The sequence below is a fragment of the Silurus aristotelis genome (genome assembly GCF_946808225.1).
Source record: "Silurus aristotelis genome assembly, chromosome: 14".
NCBI lineage: Eukaryota > Metazoa > Chordata > Actinopteri > Siluriformes > Siluridae > Silurus > Silurus aristotelis.
This window is the reverse complement of record NC_139587.1, coordinates 25,815,093-25,836,214: the sequence shown is the minus strand read 5'-3', so window position 1 is coordinate 25,836,214 and position 21,122 is coordinate 25,815,093. Positions and strand designations below refer to the sequence as shown.

Here is a 21,122-nt window from a genome sequence, read left to right as displayed (position 1 = left end):
ATGATTGCTTGAGATACTGCCATTCAAACTCGATTTTAATAAGCAACCGTTACTTACCTTTGTTTCTGAATTTGGACAGAATGCTCCAAACGTCCTTCGTCTGGTTCTCCGCCTTGCTCCTGTCTCCTCCCTCGTTCCTCTTCAGCCGCATCGAGGAGAAGAAGTTGAGCTTCTTTGGTGGCAGGGAGGCCAAGTCGTCTTTGGAAGCTTCCGACGGCTTGTTGCTGAGCGCCACCTGCTTCAGCATGGTCGTGATCTCGCTCTTGCTAGCCGTTCTGCCGTGGATCCCTTCCGTAGCCGCTCTGGATCGTAATACCACGTCCTCCTTCTGGTTCTCAGTGGAGGAGCCAAACAGGAAGCTGAAGGAGCCCTCGGAGTGTGGCCTTGTTTTGGGAGGATGGTTTCTTTTGATTACTTTGGAATTGTTCCCTCCTCCAGAAAAAGAGTTCCTCAGCACGCTGGCCCATAGCTGGAAACCTGAGAGAGGAGGGCTAGACTCAGGTTCGGCAGGAATCGGACTCGGTTCTGGTTGAGGTTCTGGATTGGTTTGAGGTTTTGTCAAGGTGTCAGGTCTTCGGATGTACTTTTCTGCCTGTTCTGTACCTGTAAGCGTGGATGAAAACTGTCCAGGAGTGGTCAGGTCCCAATTCAGTAGCCTTTCCTTCTCGAGCATGGAGAGAGTGAGCTTTTTCTTCGGGCTGAAAGAGTTCTGCTGGTCCGGTCCGATCGTGGAAGCGTCGGACTGCTGCTCTGGAGAACACGTGTTCGGTTTGGGAGTGGATGAAATAAAATGCGTGCGATAACGGGGAATCTCAGCTACAGCTGATTTCTCGGGTTGCTGCTGAAGAGGGCAGTGAGGGTCTGCAGCGTGGTTTTCAAGTTCCTGCTTGGATATGGAACAAAACAAAAACACCAGAGAATCTGGATTAAGAAAGAAGAATAAAAACAGCAGGGAATTTCAGAACAATGGGCAGATATTTTTTATTATTATATAGAATATATATAAAAAAACTCATTCTTGCTGATTCATTGACATTTCTGGCATTTGGCAGATGCTCTTATCCAGAGCGACTTCCAATGATCTCATTCATACAACTTAGCAGTTGAGGGTTAATAGTTTTGCTCAAGGGCCCAGAAGAAGAAACTTGGTGGTGGTGGGATTTAAACTCATGACCTTCGGATCAGAAGTCCAACATCTTAAACACAATGATTTCACACCAAGTCTCAGCAAATGTGAGCTTTGAAGCTGGTGAATTTTTTTTTGGTGCAAAACAAGCAGCGGTTAGAATCAATCGCAGGAACATCGTTTACAACGAATCAAACTTTGTAAATCTACATTTGACAGATAAAAACTGTTTTTCCTTATGTGAATTTCCTTCCGTATCCGTATCCCTCTGCCCCTTTCAGCTCCACAGTGTTATGAATGCAGAATGGGAGCTACTACTAAATACTGTCAGAGGGCAGGATTCACGCTGCCCCAAGCTTAGGGACAGAAAAGAAAACGGTTCTATAGGATTCCTGATTGAATTAGTTTAAAAATGACTGGTTGCCATGAGTTCGTTTTTAAGCAGATTAATAGAATCTGAAAAGAATTGACCATTTATGACATGTTCAATGTTGGAGTGCTAGTTTGGAAAATTACTGAGACATAACATGCCCAGTTTAGTTTTTTTCTTCTGTTTTTGTTTAGCATTCATTAAGAACAGTAAGAGCACAGCTTCGAATGCAAACTTTATAAAATAATTTAAAGCATGCAGTTTTTATGCATTTCCTAAAAAATAAGATCAGCGCCTCCAAGATCTCCATAGAAATGAGGAAATAAACAATTTGTTGCAAAATATCTTCTATACTCAGTTTATAATTTGTATGGTATTTAGCTAGCCTTTAAGAACGCCAATGATGGCTGAAGAGCGTATCGAAGTCATTCTCATGGCCGGATCAGGAAGCTGTCTCAAGAATGCAATGGGCTTTAACAGGAAACATCTCGAGCACATCACATATGAGAAGGCCTGCTACAACTAATCGATAAAACCGATAACAATCGATAATGAAAGGAAATGAATTGCGTGACAGTAAGAGAACACAGTCGCCTGCAAAAACAGCGGAAAGTACGGGTCAGTCGGCAGCAGGAACAAGCTGATGTCCCAATTCATCAAAAGCATGAGAGCATTTTATAGTAAACGCAACAAAGAAAACCGTACCTGGAGGTTATGCAAATCGGAGCTTGTGTGGGATAGGCGTACCACAGTGAGACACGAGGACATGAACACACACACTGGTGTCACGGATGAAGGTAAAACATCAGCACATTAAGCAAGAACTGTAGAATCCCCATTATGTGAAAATGGTGTAGTTTAATGAAGTGCTATTGTGTAAACTGTAACTTCGGGACAGTCGCACTGGATCTGTTCTGTCGCGACATGGTGATGGATTTAATTAAAATGATGCAAACAAACACTACATCTAAAAGCAGCGAAAAACAGCAGCAGGTTTTCAGTGAATGATTATGCATTTGTACACCAACGCATGTTTTTTCCTTCACTGCGGCTTCACTGCGTACAAATGCTTGTTTTCAATGTTTGTACCTTTAATTTTTGCATTTTATCATTAAACGATTATACAAAAAAATATTGAATTATATATTCTAGATGCATATATTTTCACAACTAAACAAAACAAAATGTCTGTTTTTCTTTTTTGAAACAAATTGTAGAAGCTTGCTTTTTTTTTTTACTTTCACTTTTTTTTTTTTTTTTTTTTTAGCAGGGGTATCAACTTGCAATCTGCAAAATACAACACAAATGTTGATTTACACAAATCGCTTCACCTTTTTATACTTAAATGCTGTTTTTTTTTCCCCCCAGAAAAAAATAACCCAACAGGAGTGAATTTGTTTTAAAGAAAAATCCCACATGCGCTCCTCAACAAAGCAAAACATCTAATAAACGTTTTTTTTTTCTTTTTCTTTCTTAAATCAGACGAATCGATTAATCAGATGGGTTTTTTCTTTCGAGTAATTGGATTAAAAAATATAACCATATAAAACCCTAGGGTATTTATGTATAAAAATGATCTAAATAAAATCTTGACATATGAGACACAACACTGTTACAAAACCAATCAACAAAAATCTAAATAACTAAAAACAGATGAAGAATTTTGGGACCTGTATAATTTATGCCAGAGTGAACACGCTGCTTCTGCAAGGCACAGGAACCGAATAACGTGCAAGAACCAGTGCTTTTCCCATCTACCATCATCCTACTGATCTCCACACTACACCGCTAGCACACTGACACTGATTTCAGTGCAGTAATCATCATGCACTTCTGCTCCTCTCTGCATTCTAGATCATTCCGGACAATTATTCTGTACATAATAGAATTATCCTGTATATAATTCATTGTATATCCTCAATGATCTTCTTGTTTGTATATTAGATGTATATACACCGTGTATAACTTGTACAGTAAACCACAACATCGATGTGAAACACTAAAATAAACCATTTGACCCATTTAAAAAATTACCAATATAAAAAAATTTTATATAAATAATTCCCCCCATTTCATTATTTATAAACAATTTCTTTTTGCCATACCAGTGCATGCAACTCCTCAAAATCCGAATCTGCATCTTCTTCTAAGAGAGCATCGTCTCCTCCTTCTTTTTGTTCGAACACCTTAACCAGAATCAGAGGAAAAGCTAGAAGACAAGAACAGATTATTTTTTTTTTTTTTTACAGTAAAACCGATGAAAACAATAATAAAAAAAATACTAAATAAATATACATATAGTTATCGACTAGATAATAAATTATAAAATCTCTTTCAATATTATTTGTATTATAATCTTAAGAAAGAGTTTAATTATTTAGATTATAGTGAATAAATTGGTGATTTCGCTCTGTTGTGATAAAAGACAGACCGATAGTGCCCTCTATCGGATAGAGAAAAAATTACCAAAACTTAAATACCCGACTAAGAGTATAACAAAAAAACAATTATAAATAACCGTAAATAATTAACTAATAAATACCTTGCATTCAAGATTTACATTCACTAAATTCATTACAAATTAAATTTTAATCTGAACACAATACGTTTTTAATGTGAAAGATCACAAGATGAACAAAAGTTTGTGGACACAGTTATTTATATAGACTGTTCTTTTTACAGGTTTTGGGTCTCAGAATTTAAGTGAAAGAAAAATGTTACCGCATCTAAACATTTTATACAATTGTGTGCTTTCATTTTTGTGGTAACAGTTTGAAGAAAAAAAAAACGAAAAATAATGGTTGGACAAAGCAGGTGTCCCAATACTTTGGGCCAATATTGTATATAAAGCAGGAACAACATTAAATCTGGGCAAATAATATCAGCATCGTACTTGCTCTGATTTTCCTTCTCCAGTGATGGTTTCTGATGGTGATTTCTCCTCTGGCGTATGATTTCTCCACTGAACACAACAAGGGACATAAACAATAAAACAAATCTTATTCTATGAATCTACACTCACAGGCTGCTAATTTTCTACAATCGCAATAACAAAAAAGTTGGGACACAAAATGTTCAAACAGTAAATAAAACCAGAATGCAATGATTCGCAAATCTCACAAATCTATTTACAATAAAACAAAAAACAAAACAAAACATTAAATGCTTAAACTGAGAAAAATTTTAAGAAAAAAAATAAGATCGTTTTGAATTTGGCTGCAACACGTCTCAAAAAAGTCGAGACAGGGTCACTGTCCGTATACATCTGGGAGAATTTTTCCATACGTGTTGCAGCCATCAAATTAAAAATGACCTTATTCCCCCCCCGTAAAGTGGTACATTTCCTCAGTTTAAACATTTGTTTCATGTTCTATTGTCTATAAAATATAAGTAGGACTAAAATGATTTCTCGAATAAGTCGACCACATAAAAAAAAAAAAAAAAAAATCACTGAGGCAAATTATTTGTTTAGTTTATTTATCTACACACAGAGCATTGTGTTTCCTCACGGACGGTTATTACTGACGCACCACCCCCTAAACTCTGGAGCGCTCTGGACAGGTCAACTCAGGAAATGCTGCAGAATGGGGGAAAAAAAAAGAAAAAAAAAAAAGGTTTTGCCTAATTCCAACTTGTTTCCCTCTCAATTCTGACCATTTCTCGCAATTCCAACTTTATTTAAACAAATTACTTGTTCATTTTAAGACACCCGTCTTATTTTTAACTTGTATATTTAATATTGCGCTTTAATAAAGAAAAACTACTTCTGATATCTCGATTAATCGTTGGAATAAATCAGTAGAATACCCGATTAGGAGTAGGGTGGGTGCGGAAGTGAGATCATGTGGATTATTCTCCGACAATCATTATGCACGAGTTGCTGAAGGTTGAGCTCGTTTCTGATCTCTCCTCATCTTCCAGTGATGTTCTTTCGCTCTTGAAGCTCGCGCGCTGCTCGAAACAACTCGTTGTAGCATCGCCGCATGTCAAATGTACGTCATGTCAAACGTCTCTGTGGCAGATTTGCGTTTCACGCAGAATTTCACGTGTGCTTTTTGTTTTAACTTGCCTACCACCCATACCATATGGTAACATACCACCCAATAGGAATGGCCTTGTTATAACACCCGAGTGTTTCTATAGTAACGTCATATTCGCATTGACTTGTCTAGTGGACGTTTCACTAAAAAACTGTTTTTAAAAAAACTAACAGAGCGCTAACAGAGGAAGGTGTGGTAACGTTTGGTTTACACAGTGTAACTGAATATGTACTGCATATGACCCTGAGCCAGACAAAACAAACAGATCCGGGCTGAAGCTGCGGTTTACACACTGCCACTCCCTGATCTACTGATAAGCGAAACAGAAAGAAAGTAGACAGAGAGAAGTGAGGAGACGTGGAGTGTGAAGTGTGAATAAATCAGGATGTAGAGACTCACCTTTGTCGAGTGGCTCGGACTCTGTGGCAAGAACCGCAAGACCTCCATCTCTGCTGAACAATGAAAAGGTTTACATGATTGATATGATATAAATCAGACTCCGTACTCAGCTGATGGTCACCTGTCAATGCCAAAGCTTAGAATAACCAGTACACAGACAGAGGGAAAGGTGAAGAGGTGCATAGACTGATAGACAAAAAGAAATAATTATTAATCAACAGAAAGCGTAAAATGCACATTGTGTGATTTTGTCCCAGATTTGATCATCTGAGACAAATTTAGATTTTAGATTCCTATAATCTGAGGCTAAAATCTATAGTCTTTGATCGCTGGTTTGTACGCCGACAACCGTTTAATTGGCGTTAGCAGTGTGACATCTCAAACCAAGAACCAATTGGAGCGCAGAACCAAGAAGCTAGTCAGTTAAACTGTACGTTGAGAAGAGAAAGTTCTCGAGATATGAAGAGAAAAGAAGAGTTTGTATGATGATGTCACGTCATGAACTAATTTAATGCTACTAGTTTGCTGCTAGCTACTGTTTCTGAGAGAACGAGGGACATGTCTCCGACTGATGGCGTAATACAGGAGTCTTTTTCTTGTGTGCATCAGTTTTTGAGATCCTATAGTGTGATATGGGGATCCTGTTCATACAGTCTGATAAGCAACAATCACAAAGGAGCATCAATATGTGTGGTGTTACTGAGACGCTAGTGGTTTGACTACAAGAGATCAAATATTAACTGACAGTTAGATGGATTAAGACAGACCATCAAGAGGAAGACAGATGGATAGACAGACAGCAAAGGAGTGTAAAAAGAGACCGACACAGCAATAAGAGACACACAAAAGAGAATAATGAAAAAAACCAAAAAGACAGCCAGATGGCTGATAAGACAACCAGACAAACCAACTGATAAACTGGACAAATAAGGTAGACAAATAAAAAACAGACAGACGGACAGATCACTCTACAGTAGAGGGCAAACCTGATGAATCAGCAATCTAGTTGATCGTTAGGACCATCAGCTAAAATCCATACTATAATGAAGCCGTCATTACGAGAGCGGCCTCTAGAGGCGAATCACTGACACACCACGTGTTGCTTGTTTTTACACGCGAGACACTGTGCGCTGCACGGCGAGCGCTTTACTATATTATTTGATGTGTTAATTACAATGTATATATTTATATTTATTAATTGATATATTTATATTTATTTGAAATTTAGCACATTTTAATGATTCAGTACTGTTTTAATTTTTTTGTATTTTATTATTATTTTTTATTCAGTATCCATTTTAAAAACTAGCGGGTGATTAATCGGTTTTTGGCAAGAACAATTCAACGTAGCTACAGGTATCGATAAAATCCACCATCACTCGACCTCTACTGTACTGACAGTCTGAGAGACACAAACAGATGAACGAAACAGAGACAGGACAGACACAAGAGACTGATGGAGAGACAGACCAATGAATGGACAGACGGACAAGACACATAGCTCCAATTAGGACTGGTTTCTAAATTGCACAATGTTTGGAATTTGGGACACTTTCTATACATTGTTTAAAAAAAAAAAAAAGTATAAGCAGTTTTTACATGTAAGGGGGAAAAGAACAAAAAGATGAGAAGATGCTGATTATGTAGCTATGGGGTGTCCAATCAAACAAAGGAGCAAGTGTGGGTGCAGGTTCTCTATTCCAATTTATTCTACCAGTTTAAATTGAAAGAATTTCATTTATTTAATGGACTAACTGGTGTGACTTGGTTAGAATGAAAACATGCACCCACACCGGCCCTTTGTGGAAAAAGATCGAACGCTACATCAAAAACAAAAGCAGATTTTGGATGCGAGAGAAAAAGAACAGGAAGACGAGACGATGCCGGTGCTGTAGATGAACCTGTTGCTGGTGAACTCGGGAAGACCTGAGGGGTTCGTCTCTGATGAGCTCTCAGCCGTATTCTCGGCATCCTTCGGTGCTTTCTGGATGTGGTCCTTGTGCACTAGTATAAATAAAAAAAAACAAAAAAAAAACAAAAAAACAAAAAAATGTTTACAGGACCAGAAATTAATATATTTTGTACCGTTATATACAAGTTATATATGAGTCAAACAAAAAGTTATAAATTTTTGACTTAATTTGGAGAACCTGAACTTGTGGAGGTCCATACTTTTACTTAGTCCTTTCTACTGCTCTCTTAAATATCTTTTCTACATCTATTCTGTAATACAGAGTGCTAAATAAAGGAATTAGGATTTTATTCCACAGTGTGCTTTTCCCCTGCTTATATACTCTAATGGCAAAAGTTTGTGGACACTTGACCATCAGATTGCTATGTTTTTTGTTGTTTTTTTTAACGACATGTAGGGATAAGCGGTATACGGTACTGGAAAAATACCGGTATATAGTATATTTTAAAATGGTATGATACCTATTATGCTAAATTCGGTATTTTATATGCTACTTTTCGGGGGAGTGGTGGCTCCAGCGGTTAAGGCGCTGGGTTGCCGATCGGAAGGTCTGGGGTTCAAGCCCCGGTATCGCCAAGCTGCCACTCTTGGGCCCTTGAGCAAGGCCCTTAACCCTTTATGCTCCGGGAGTCCCTTACGAGGGAAATCTCAAGGTCCGTGGGCGGGACCTTGAAGGCGGGGGCCTGCTTAGACTGCTGCCCCCGCGACCCGGATTACGGATAAGCGGGAGAAAATGAATGAAAATGAATCATATGCTACTTTTCCAAAATTCACCTATTGGACACCAGTGCTTAAGATCTTGTGATATACACAAGTGTTGTGTTACTCAGTTAAAATGTAACATTTTGTGTTTGCATTGAAAATAAAAGATTTAAATACATTTTCATTGTATTATTTCAGTTATACATATTTTTTTTTTCCAACATTAAAATGTAACCTATGCTCCCTGTAGGTTTTTTTGTTACAGTTTGACACAAAGATATTAAGATACAAATCAATTTATTATATAAAAAAATAGTTTTGATTTCCCTTATCCCGTATTGAGGCTTGTTATTGTTCACTTATGGTATGGATTTGGTATCGATTCCTAGGTATTACATTCTGGTATCGTACCGAAGCCAAAATTATATTATCAAACCGTCCCTAATCCCATTCCACATTTAGTCCCTGTTTGCAGGTTTAATGAGCTCCACTCTTCTGGGAAGATGTTCCACTAGATTTTGTAGATTTTCAGCCACAAGGGTGTAAGTAAAGTCAGGTACTGATGTAGGTGGTCTGGGGTCTAGTCAGCATTCACATTCAGATCTTCAAGTCCAACCCATGGAAAGCATATCTTCATAGAGTTGGCTTGGAGCACAGGGGCATTATCATGCTGGAACAGGTTTGGGTCTCTAAGTTCAAGTGAAGGGCAAATTGAATTATCCTGCATCCAGTGACCACATATGACTGTAAAAGTTACATTATACATTATGAGCTTATGTTTGAATTTTCACATATAATCCCAGTTAAGTGCATTATAACTACAAAAGTTCAATAGGGTTGGATACTTATGCAATGGTTTATGTAGAAAAACCCTATTCAAAACATTCAGATCTCTAGAATCTGGATACTCAAAAGGTCCATGAAGTGAAGCAGAAAGGACTGAAATGTTATTATTGTGGCTACAATGGCGTTTATTGAGTTATTTCTCTGTAATGTAATGTGAATAGGTTTAAACCAAACCTTGGAAATTTTAAAGAGACATCTAGGACAACAGGGCATTAGGTGGTGTCGAATTATAGAGGGTCCATCCTCCACCAATAGATCTGAATTGAACACTCAAGCTCTAAAAAATCTTGCAGACGCAGGCGGATCATACCAAATGGTAACTTTGAGATGGTATCAGAAAGGTTCGAGTGTAGTTTAGTAACAACATGCCAACAGATGGCAGCACAAGGCTACACGCACAGTCACAGGGAGCACCGGGCTTCATAAGTCAGTGTGCCAAAAGACATCATTACGGAGATCCAGAGCGAATCGCAGAAGGTGCTTGACACGCTTCCAAAAAAAAGACTTCCAGGACACATTCCAGAAGTGGCAGGAACGCTGGGTGATAGTGTGTAAACGTAGATAAAAAATAAAAACAGAGCCTGTCTCAAAACTTTTTGATACCACCTCACATCAATGCATCCTCAATGTCGTTTGTATATACTACACGCAAATAAATCATGGCTTACAGTCAAAACAATTTGAAAGTTTTACAGATAGACAACAGAGAAGAAAAGCCCCACCCCCATTTTGAGCACCAATGATAGAGCCGTATACGCAATGGGTCTAATGTATGCACGTCTTCAGACCGAGTTTAGGGGAAACAGGACTTTTAGTCGGACGAGACGCTTCGATGTGATAATCAGACACACGTTTTAGGTCTACAATAAAGATTTCAAAATATTACAGAAGATATTAGGAAAGGTAGCGGAAAAGTTACACGTGCGGTTTTAGGTGGAAACGTGTAAATGGGGGTGGTTATCATCTTATAGGCTGCTTAGCGTCTCAGTGCTGGTTTTTTCTCTTCGTATTTTTCCACATCGTGATCAGAATGGTAAAGAAAAGGCAGAAACAGAAATCAAGTTGAAAATCGGTTTATTTCATACTTACAGGAATTAAGTGGTATAAATTAGGAAAAAAAATACTTTTAAGAACATTTATCATGTGCCATGAAATGTACAGACGTGTAGGGAAGCTACAAATTTACAAAAAAAATCAAATAAAAATGAGTAAATCTAAAAAGTTATTTAGCTAAAATGGTGTAAAACGACAAAGATCCTTTGCTAAGTGGTGACCTCGGAGCAAGGCAGAGGTCTGGAGTGTGAGATGGACAGTAAAGCAGCCTCTGAGAGAGAGAGAGAGAGAGAGAGAGAGAGAGAGAGAGAGAGAGAGAGAGAGAGAGAGAGAGAGAGAGCGAGAGCGAGAGAAAGCGCAACGCAACGACACAGAAAGAAGAACAACAATTTAGGTTTTACAATGTAGGACAATTCTATTTGGATTGAGAGAAAAAAAAACAACAACCGTGCGAAAACCATAAAAAAACGGCGCGTTTTCACATGCGGGACCTTCGTGCTTCTGTTAGTGAGTTGGAGTTTGGGACGCGTGAATTTGCGATTGACGTGCTCATACAGAAGACCCATGGCGCAAGCGGTTACAGGCGGATGCGGCGAAGCGAGACCACACCCTGATCACCTGTCTCATGCGGGACGATCACCTTCAGGCGCCGCCGTTCAGCCGATCAGGGGCTCGCAGCATTGGAAACACCAAACAGACTAATGGTACAGTATGGTGTGGAACAGGATGGAGAATAGATGAATGAAGAGGAAAAAAAAGAAGAAGGAATATTCAGAGATTCTACAGCTGAATTGCACAGGAAACAGAACACTGCCACTCAAGCTTTTCTTTTGTGATACTGTTTGGCATTTTCACACACATAATTGTGACTAGGAATCAGATCACGAGGTTTAATCCGGCCTGCACAACACCTTAGGGTAGAGAAAAGTGCACGTAGTACAATTGTTATTAGTAAAAAAACTTGCAAAATATAATAAACGAATACTCCAGCATGCAAGTGCAACAATTTCCTCTCTACTGTGTGATTTCCACAAACCAGAACCTCATATACATATATATTTGGCAGAAGCCCTCATCAAAAACGACTTATTATTTATACATCTGACTAAGGGCCTTGCTCAAGGGCCCAGTTTGCCCATGCTGGGATTTGGACTCCAAACCTTTCTGAACCTAACATCTCTGAGCCATCACTTCCCTCCTTTCACTTCTTTTTTTAAACACAAAGTTGACAGCAGTTCTTGAATCAGCTCATTAAATACTTAAAACATTCACCTATATGATCAGACACGTTAAAACAGAATACACACTATTTCATGTGCTCCATTTTGCAAGTGTTTTTTTTTTTTTTTTTTTTTTTCAGCTTCTAAAACTTGGTCCTTGGGAAAATCGAAGGTCAAATTTCAACTCTGTGTGGAGAGAAAATAACCTTTTACTGTTTGTTACTAGAAGCAAATGCTCTGCGGCCTTTCCCCTTCAGTGAACTGGCTCTTATTCATGGCAAAAAAAAACAAAACAATGAACAGCAGATGCTCCTCCTTTGCAACAGTTACACTGTAGCGTCCAAGTATCCAAGTATGCTCTATCAAGTCCTATCAAGATTCTACAGATCCAGATTCCCTGATCCAGGGAGAATTCCCAATCACTAGTGCAATACAACAAGAAGAACAAAAGTCTCAATTCTTTATTCTCCACAAGCTACAGGAGGAACTATGGGTATTGCTACATTTAGACCTGCAACCAGACCAAATGCTCTGCATCCTTTTCCTTTTTGGTGCAGTGGCTTTTATTCTTTATTCCAAAAAACAACTGAACAAGAAAAACAAAAACCGCTGCAACAGTTACACAATACCTAGAAGTGTCTGAGTTAAGTTCTATCCAGATTCTCCAGATGCAGGGAGAAATTCCAACACTAGCGCAACATACTGGGAAGAAAAACTGTTCATGCATTTTGTTTTGTTTTTTGAGAACGATTCATGGCTATTCACCACAAGCTACTGAGTAACTATGAGTATTCTGCTGTATTGCTTCATTTAGACCTGCAACCTTTCCTGAAAATTTTACTAGAACCAAATGTTCTGTATCCTTTTCCCTTCAGTGCACTGGCTTTTATTCAAGAGCAAGAACCCCAAAAAACAAACCAGTAGATGCTCGCCCTCTTTAACAGTTACACAGTAGCTAGAAGTTTTTCGAGTATGTTCTGAGTCCGATCCAGATTCCCCGGATCCAGTTCGAGATTTTCCAACACTAAGGGAATACACCAACCTTTTTTTTTTTAACCGAAGGATTCAAAAAATTGTCTGAACTGGTTCTCTGTTTTCCAAAAGTTACAGGAGGAACTATGGGTAATATACTGCATTGCTACGTTTAGACCTACGGCGCATTTTACATAAACCCTAATACACTTCTCTTTTGATTTTTCAATATAAGAACTTTCATGTGATAATTTGTACAAGGATTTGGGTCTGGAAATCACACATATGTAAGTGAATGAGTATTTAAAAAAAAAACAACAAAAAAAACAACAAAAAAAAAAACCCCACGAGTATTCGTTTAATATTAAAAAATAATACTGAAAGGTTTTATCTATTTTTACACTTAAGTTTGAACGTTTTCTGTGATTTCAAACTCCCGCGTCATCAGATTCACTAACAAGTGCAAAAGTTCCAAAGTACCAAAAAAAATGAGCTCTGATTAAAGAGGCATGGAGGAACGTCGGCACAATCAAATACTGAGTAAAACATAGGAAGGTTCCAGGGTTAAGGATGAGTAGATACAGAGTGCGGCGGTCTCTCAGACTCCTGGCGTGCACTCGCACAATTATATACTCGCGTTTAAGAACTTCCCCTCGAGGCTAATCTGTGCTGTTATCTCATACAGAGTAAACAGCAGAGGGATGCCAAGCCCCAGAAGTTCGTAAAAGAAGGCATAGTCGTCCCACCGCTCTCTGAGGTGTAACCACAAAGCACAGGCCACGCCATGCATCCGGCCGGCCAGCCGGCTCACGTGCAGCCGTTTCCTAAATAGAGAGCTCGGGGTACCTGAAGGCTGGCTGTGAAGGCTCCCTCTGGCCAAGAACCCATCACCATCAGGATCTCCAAGCACGGACACGACGCCTCCGTAGACCTGGAACACGGGAATGGAGGGTCTCAGATATAACATTACTAGAATACAGTCCGAGTTGCTCTTATGTAACTCCGTGGTGATAAATTTACCTCTGGTTTCCGGAGCCTGTGGCTGGTTTTATGCTGGGAAAAGTGCAGCTTGCAGTAAAAAGTGCCTGCAACAAGCAAACGCAAAGAAATGAAATGGAAAAAAAAAGAAACGAAAGTTTGAGCAGTGTCACTGAGGTCCCTTACTCTGTACCGGAAATACGATTTGTAGTGTGTTGAATTGTGTATGCGTGAAATTGCGACAATATGGATATATTAACGTTATATTAACGTTAACTTTTCCTCAATCCTGACTATTCTATTTCCTACTGCTGAAAAACATCCCCACAGCATTATGCTGCCACCACCATGCTTCACTGTAGGGATGGTATTGGGCAGGTGATGAGCGGTGCCTGGTGTCCTCCAGACATGACGCTTGGCATTCAATTTTTCTTTTTCATGGTCAGAGTCCTGCAGGTGCCTTTTGGAAAACTTCAGGTGAGCTGAGGAGTGACTTCCATCTGGCCACACTACCATACAGGCCATACAGGTGTGTCTTTCCAAATCATGTCCAATCAACTGAATTCACCACAGGTGGACTCCAATCAAGTTGAAGAAACATCTTTAGGTTGATCAGTGGCGACGGGACGCACCTGAGCTCAATTTTTTATTTTTTATATAATTGCTTAGATTTCCAACAAACTCCACATTTTCAGAATGGTGTATTGTTTGTAGAAACATTTTTTTGGAGACTAATAAATGTAATCGATCCTGGAATAAGGGTGTAATAAATTGTGGGAAAGGTGAAGCACTGACACTCCTTTCAAGGATGCACTGTGAAATTGTTTTAAAACAGTAAACTGGAGGGTAACTCATTTTAATGATAATAAAATGACAAGCACTTAAGTTTTGCATTTCTTCCCCCCTAACCGTACTGAATATGTACAAAACCTTGACCTAAAAACCAAGGAACGTACAGAACAGTAAATTTTGTGTACCTTTACAACCCTAGGCATGTGAGGTTTAGAGTATGAAAATATTTGGTGCCAATTCCTATTTTTACTTTTTTTTTCCCCATCGTCATATGACATCTATATAAGAACATTTACAAAATTCTCGCACTGGAGACTCCTTCCACGCGAAATCCCAAAAATAATTTATTTTAAAAGAGCATTTCCCGTCCCTGTTATAAATCGTTCTCCCTGTATACAGTTCTGTATTGAAGAGCCTGTCAGATGATTAGTTAGGGCTTTATACCTTGGTCGAACACATGTCCTCCCAGCCTCAGGGTGGCGCTGCAGACTTCACAGCGGAAACACTCTCTGTGGAAGAAGTAACCCTCTGCACTCAGTCGCTCCATCACATACACACGCTTCTTACAGAAGTGGCAGGTGTCGCTGCCGCCCATCCCGGGGGCAAATTCTTTCCGAAGGCTAACCTGAAACAATAACGCACACACGTGAAGGGGCGGAGTCAAAGATCGATTGTGGATTCTGAGGGTGGAGATTATTGAGATTAGTGTTACTCACAACGGGGTTAAATTTGCACTCTAGCAAACTCCGTTACAGACCGTGTTAAGCACATAGAACCAAATATCAAAAATGAATTAATAGTTATTTTCCTGTATGAAATGGCGTGTAGGTGATTTTAGTTTATGTGTATTTAAAAAGAGAAACTCGGACCATCGGCATAATCTGCTGACAAATACAATGAAAAGATTCTTTTTATTATTATTTATTTTCTAAAAGGGTCCAAATGCATTGCATACGTTCGGATTAGAACATGGAAAAAATAAAAACACAAAACTTTTTTGTTCTAAATGTAAAATGAAATATGCTTTATTTATATTCTATTATACTTCTTGCCATCCAATATTTTGATTTTGAGTTATTCAGATTTGTGGTATTTGAACAACCCAGATGTGAAATAACTGATAATCCATCAGTAGCTTCAGCCATTATTTTGGCTTCACTGCAAGAAGTTCATACTGTTCTGGGGTTGGTTCCCTGACCGGGGATCGAACCCGGGCCACGGCGGTGAGAGCGCCGCATCCTAACCACTAGACCACCAGGGAACCTTAGTTTTGTTATACAATGATAGAACATTTTTAATTAGTTGTATAAGATTACTTTTCTCTAAAAACTAATACTTCGCTTGGGTAAATTTGATTAAAAACATTTGAGGGTGTCAACAGAGTAGAAGATTCATACTGTTCACTACGTGCTTTTCAAAAGCAACAAGAGAGGGACAGGAAATGGAAGACCCAGGCATGATCTCTTCTTACAGAACTATACCAATCAATCTTTACACACTCATTACAGAACAACCCCATCCTGCCCCGCCCCGCCCCATTCTGCCCCACCCCACACCATTCCATGTTCTACTAGACTATCCACGATCTCTGAATATGTTGCTCTAGTTTAAATCATGTTGCTATTCATTTGTGCAAATGGCTCCATAGGAACATTCCTTCCTAAGAAAAGACCTCCAATAAAATTCCTTTTTTACTTCCGGGTTTAGTGTGGGATGTTTGGTTGGATGTTAGATCGGAAATATTGTGCACTTTAGAGCATATTTAGTATTGAGAGATTTCCATGACTAAACGTTGTGTGATTAAATGGGTGTTTCATAAAATACTGTAAGACATTTTCTCTGTTTGTTTGGGAACAACAAAAAGCCGTTTTCTCCTTTCAATAAGAAATCGAAACAGCACGAAAGGCTACGTAATTAGCATTTTTGGGAAAAAATAAAAATAAGAATGAATCAAAACGACGTACATGGACCACATTATAGGATAATCTTTTTCTAGAAGAATCACGAACCATTTATTATGCTGTACAACTTTCCTGCATTCGAGCCCACTGCAGTTTTTAAAGGTTGGTTGTTTTAAACCTTGTACTTTACAGCATGGTGAAATTCGTTCTTTGCAGATCGTAGCAATGTACCGTAGGGAGCTGGGGTCAGAGTGTAGAGTCAGCCATGATACAGCACCCCTGGTACACAGAGGGTTAAGGGCCTTGCTCAATGGCCCCAGAAGGGGCAGCTTGGCGATACTGTGGCTTCGAGCTTTATCAGTAGAAAATCTATTTCCTGAATTTGAAACGTTCCATGGCCGGAGATCGTTTATCTCATTTTACCTCAGAACAGCTTGTTCCTTATTCCATTCATCAAACGACACTGCATTTGTAGCCATTTTGCATTGAGGCTCATTTTCCTGTATTGTGAACCAGTTCTAACTTGGTAGGTTTTTCCATACTGGTGTGATTTCCATTAAAACTATTTCCCAAACTGGTTTCCTTTCCTCCCTGAGTGACCCGGGTTGAGACTTCATGAATCGTGCATAAGTATTCACCCCTTTAGAACATTTCAACATTTTGTATTGTTGGAACTGAAATGAGGGAATGAGAGGAACTCATCCATTTTTTATTTACACAAAAGGCTATGTGCTGTTTTTTATGTGGACTCATGACACATAATCCAAATTACTCCTACTTCAGTTCCAGGTCAATACACACACTGTGAAATGCTCCTCGAGACAAAAAAAAAACAGTGTTACATAAAGCAGATTATGGTCCATGAGGGTTAATCTGTACGCTGATTAAAAGAGTGAAGGACGCAAAAGCAGTTATAAGATTCAGACGGTTAGTTCAGTTTACCGAACCAGACTGCTGGCATCTCCTGGCGTCGGTCTGTGGACAAAAAAAACAACAACAAAACGCTTCAGTGGTTACAGTAACCACCTTTCAGTCAGAAAACTGACTTCCATCGCAGTAGTGGCACCATCTTATCTCATGAGCACCGGCTGTTTTTGCAGGAAGAAACCCTGATAATATGCCATGAGCTCATACAAGTGACTAAACAAAGATAATCCAATCTAATGACCCAGGATCTAGAGATCTCATCATACACTATATGGAAAAAAGTATTTGGACATCAGTCTTCTCAGCCACGTGTGGGTCTTTCCCAAACTGTTACTACACAGTCAGAGGCACACAATTGTATAGGATATCTTTGGATGCACTAGCACAACATTTTTTCTTTACAATCCACTGGGAGATATTCTTTACATAAGTTGGAGTGGAAGATCTCCTGCTATAGAGCTCAGATCTCAACCCTAATGAACACCTTTGGGACGAATTGGAAGGCTGCACCCCAGGCCTCCTCAGCTCACCTACACCAGTACTTGACGTAACTAACGCCCTTGTATATAAATGAACCCAAATCACCAGAGTGGAATATCTTCCCAGAGGAGTGCAGCTTTTGTATAACAGCAAATGGGGACTAAATGTGGAATGGGATGTTCAAATAGAAGCCCATACCAATCTTTTTGTCCGGTGTCCACAAACCTTTGTCCATACAGTGCATTTGATTCAATCTAAGAGCTACCAGTGCTTACCAGTGAAAGAGTATAAGGGTTGTTGGGTCTGTGATCAGTTTCGTAAAGGATGGCGAGAGAAGCTGCTTTGACACCGATCACAGAGGAAACCTTCCCCACTGTCCTCTAATCAAGCACCCGTAGGGAAAAAAAAAAAAAAAAAAAACGTAATGAGGCAGAAAAACAGGAGGACAGGAAAGTCAAAGTCGTGAACATTAAATATCCAAAAGAGCAACGAAAGAGATTAAAGTCATTTTACAAATCATTTCAAAGTCAGAACAATGCAACCTCATGCACTCCAGCTGGTTCTAAAATTCAGATCATGCAGCATAAAAGTTTAAAACCCTTTTTGTCCTAACATTCCCAAAGCTATCAGGCATGCACCAAATTGCATGTCTGTGAAAACATCTGGAGCTCATTGAGTTACCGGGGAACAAAGTGTACAATGAGGTCAGCTAACAAAGATAACGAAGGGTGACGTGTAAAGTTTTCACTGAAAGAACGGCAAAACGATAAGGGGAAACTAAGGACTCGGCTGATATCTGTTATTATGGCTCGATGTATTTATCAGCTTCCAGAATGTCCTTCCAGTCATACGCTGTCCAGTTAAAAACCATCAAAGACTAGTTGTTTTGACAGGTGCTGTTTGCATGTTGGTTCTGTTTTCTATTTTGTTTATATAAAAATGTCAATTCTTTAATTAATAGAACTGGCAAATGCATGATTTTTTTTTTTTTTTAAGATTTTTAGATACAGTTAAGATGATTGTGTATAAATAGTGAATCTTGGAGAAGCAGAGTCTCTCGAAAGTAAAGATGGGCGGAGCTTCACCAATCTTTGGAAGAGCGAGTCTACAAATTGTGGAACAATTTCAGAATAATGTTCCTCAACATCAAATTGCAAAACAGTTCAATATCTCACCTTTTACAGCACATAATTACAGAATGTCATCAAATATTTCAAAGACTCTGGAGAAATCTCAGAGCACAAGCGCTCAATATCGGATGCCAGTGATCTTTAGGCCCACTGGATTTGGAAAACAGTCAAGATTCTCGGATGGGAATCACTGCACGGGCTCAATAACAGCTTCAGAAATCATTGTCTGTAAACACTGTCTGCCATGTCATTCACAAATGCAGGTTAAATCTCAATCATGCTAAGAAGGTTGCATACGTGAACATGATCCAGAATTGCCGCCATCCTCTCTGAGCCAAAGCTCATTTAAATTGTACTGAGGCAAAGCGGAAAGCTGTTCTGTGGTCATCCGAATCTAAAACGTTTTTCTTTTTGGAAACCATGGACACCATGTCCTCCGGACTAAGGAAGAGAGGGACCATCTGGCTTGTTTTCAGCCCTCAGTTCAAAAACGTTTTTGTATGTACAGTGTTTAGAGCCACAAATGCTTCCATCCAGAAAAAAGACCTTCTTGCATTCTGTTTTTATTAACATTTTCCACAGAGTACCAACTTTTTTGTAATTGGGCATATTAAAAAAAATACTAATAATGGCTGGTTCTGCTATCGATTCAAGTCAATTTAGCTGTATTTGTTTACCACTTTTAACAATGGACATTGTCTCCAAGTTGAAATGAATTTGGAATGTATACATTCAGTACCAATAGATTTGCTCCTTATAAAGGTTTTTTACTGACATGCTTTAAAGGGCCATTCATTTATTTTCACTTGTATAGTTTGGCTCCACTCATCTCCATTTGACTTATGCTATGATGCAACATTTCCGGTGGGCGTGTTCCGAGGAGACCCACGCCAACTCTCCAAGGGGTTTGAAAGTTGAAAATGATGCAAAATCACAATCAGTGCAAATACAGATGATCTAGCAATCACTAGATTGTGCCCCAAATGAACCTCTATATTTTTGGAGATTTTAGAGTGATGCTCTCTTCGCTGTCACAATGCTAAAGTTTTTGCGGGAAAAAAAAAAAGAAGAAAAAAAAGGGTTTAATACTGCAGCAGCACTCCAGAGACTTGCAGAGATCACTTTTTTCCTTTTATTTCGTCACACATGTACGATTATTATTTCCGTTTGAAAAAATGCAATCCAGAAGGGATAATAAACATGCGAAATCTCAAAGACAGATGAAATACCTGTTTGGAAGGATCGAGGCATTGTACACGTTTGGAGCAGATTTTTTGCCCGTGGTCATCGTGAGCGGTCTGAACAGACTCAGAATGTCCGTTACACTGCGATCAACAGGAAAGCACACTTGACAGATGATACTACAGAGCATTAATCGTTATGTTTATCTAGCCTCCTTCTGTTTTCTCCTGAACTCTGTGTAGAGATCGCTCTAAAGAGTGCTTTTAGTGGCTGTGGTTCAGAGAATGTTAGCAGCACACCGATCTCTTCCACACCCAATTCAATAACAGATTTATTCCTGTACAAGAACCTGACTTTACATCTAACATGTTTACAGAACAAATCGGCGTGCAAAAGCTTAGAACGTGGGTTAAAGGCAAAATACTAAATTGTGCAACTCCCAGAGAAACAACCTAAAGCACCATCAGGTTTTCACTTCACACACACACACACACACACACACACACACACACACACACACACACACACACACACACACACACACACACACGTCTGAGAAAGTCAGTAGGACTGGACCCTGATGATGTTACAGTACCTGCTTGGGCTGAGCTTCAGGAAGAGGAGAGAGCAGACAGGATAGGGCAGAAGGCTCAGGGAGAGATGGACACGAAAGAGCTTTCAAAGGAGAAGAAGCAGGAGATGGAGAAGTCCCAACTGCCTATTGAAAAAATAAATAAATAAAAAAAGGAAAGGAAACCAATTGAATGAAATGTAGAGAAAATAAATATTTTTCTATCAGAAAAGAACAAAAAGGAAAATACAATAAAAAAAAGTAAAAAGTAAAAAATAAACAAACAAACATCAAGCTAATAAAAAAGGAAAAAATATGATGAGCGGGAAATAAAAAAATACAGAAGAAAAGCAAAACAAAAGAAATAGAAGGGGAAAAAAAAAAAGACTAAGAAATTGTAGAAGCAAATAAGTAAACAATGCAAAAAAAAAAGAGAAAGGAATAGATACAGGTTGGGGGGG

General features: G+C 39.0%; 1 protein-coding gene and 1 long non-coding RNA gene across 17 annotated transcripts in view; one reads left to right on the top strand and one right to left on the bottom strand.

Annotated features, from left to right (window-relative positions):
* Positions 1-21,122, bottom strand: part of mical2b (microtubule associated monooxygenase, calponin and LIM domain containing 2b) — a 69,822-nt gene that overhangs the window by 9,425 nt on the left and 39,275 nt on the right. For 7 of the 16 annotated variants that reach the window (XM_083560956.1, XM_083560943.1, XM_083560951.1 and 4 more), the window contains 12 exons: positions 20,686-20,808; positions 20,138-20,233; positions 18,054-18,158; positions 17,314-17,346; positions 14,915-15,095; positions 13,721-13,785; positions 13,547-13,631; positions 7,837-7,939; positions 5,936-5,988; positions 4,390-4,458; positions 3,602-3,705; positions 58-883 (listed from right to left, as the gene is read on the bottom strand). In XM_083560956.1, the coding sequence (XP_083417082.1) occupies positions 58-883; positions 3,602-3,705; positions 4,390-4,458; positions 5,936-5,988; positions 7,837-7,939; positions 13,547-13,631; positions 13,721-13,785; positions 14,915-15,095; positions 17,314-17,346; positions 18,054-18,158; positions 20,138-20,233; positions 20,686-20,808 (1,843 nt within the window). Of the gene's footprint in view, positions 1-57; positions 884-3,601; positions 3,706-4,389; positions 4,459-5,935; positions 5,989-7,836; positions 7,940-10,512; positions 10,780-10,807; positions 11,207-13,546; positions 13,632-13,720; positions 13,786-14,914; positions 15,096-17,313; positions 17,347-18,053; positions 18,159-20,137; positions 20,234-20,685; positions 20,809-21,122 lie in introns of those variants that run through there. The other 9 variants (XM_083560945.1, XM_083560946.1, XM_083560949.1 and 6 more) reach the window with 6 other exon arrangements.
* Positions 8,672-21,122, top strand: part of LOC310737020 — a 65,841-nt gene continuing 53,390 nt past the window's right edge. Inside the window, exon 1 of the long non-coding RNA XR_014536725.1 lies at positions 8,672-9,177. This is a non-coding gene — a long non-coding RNA (uncharacterized lncRNA). The remainder of the gene's footprint in view (positions 9,178-21,122) is intronic.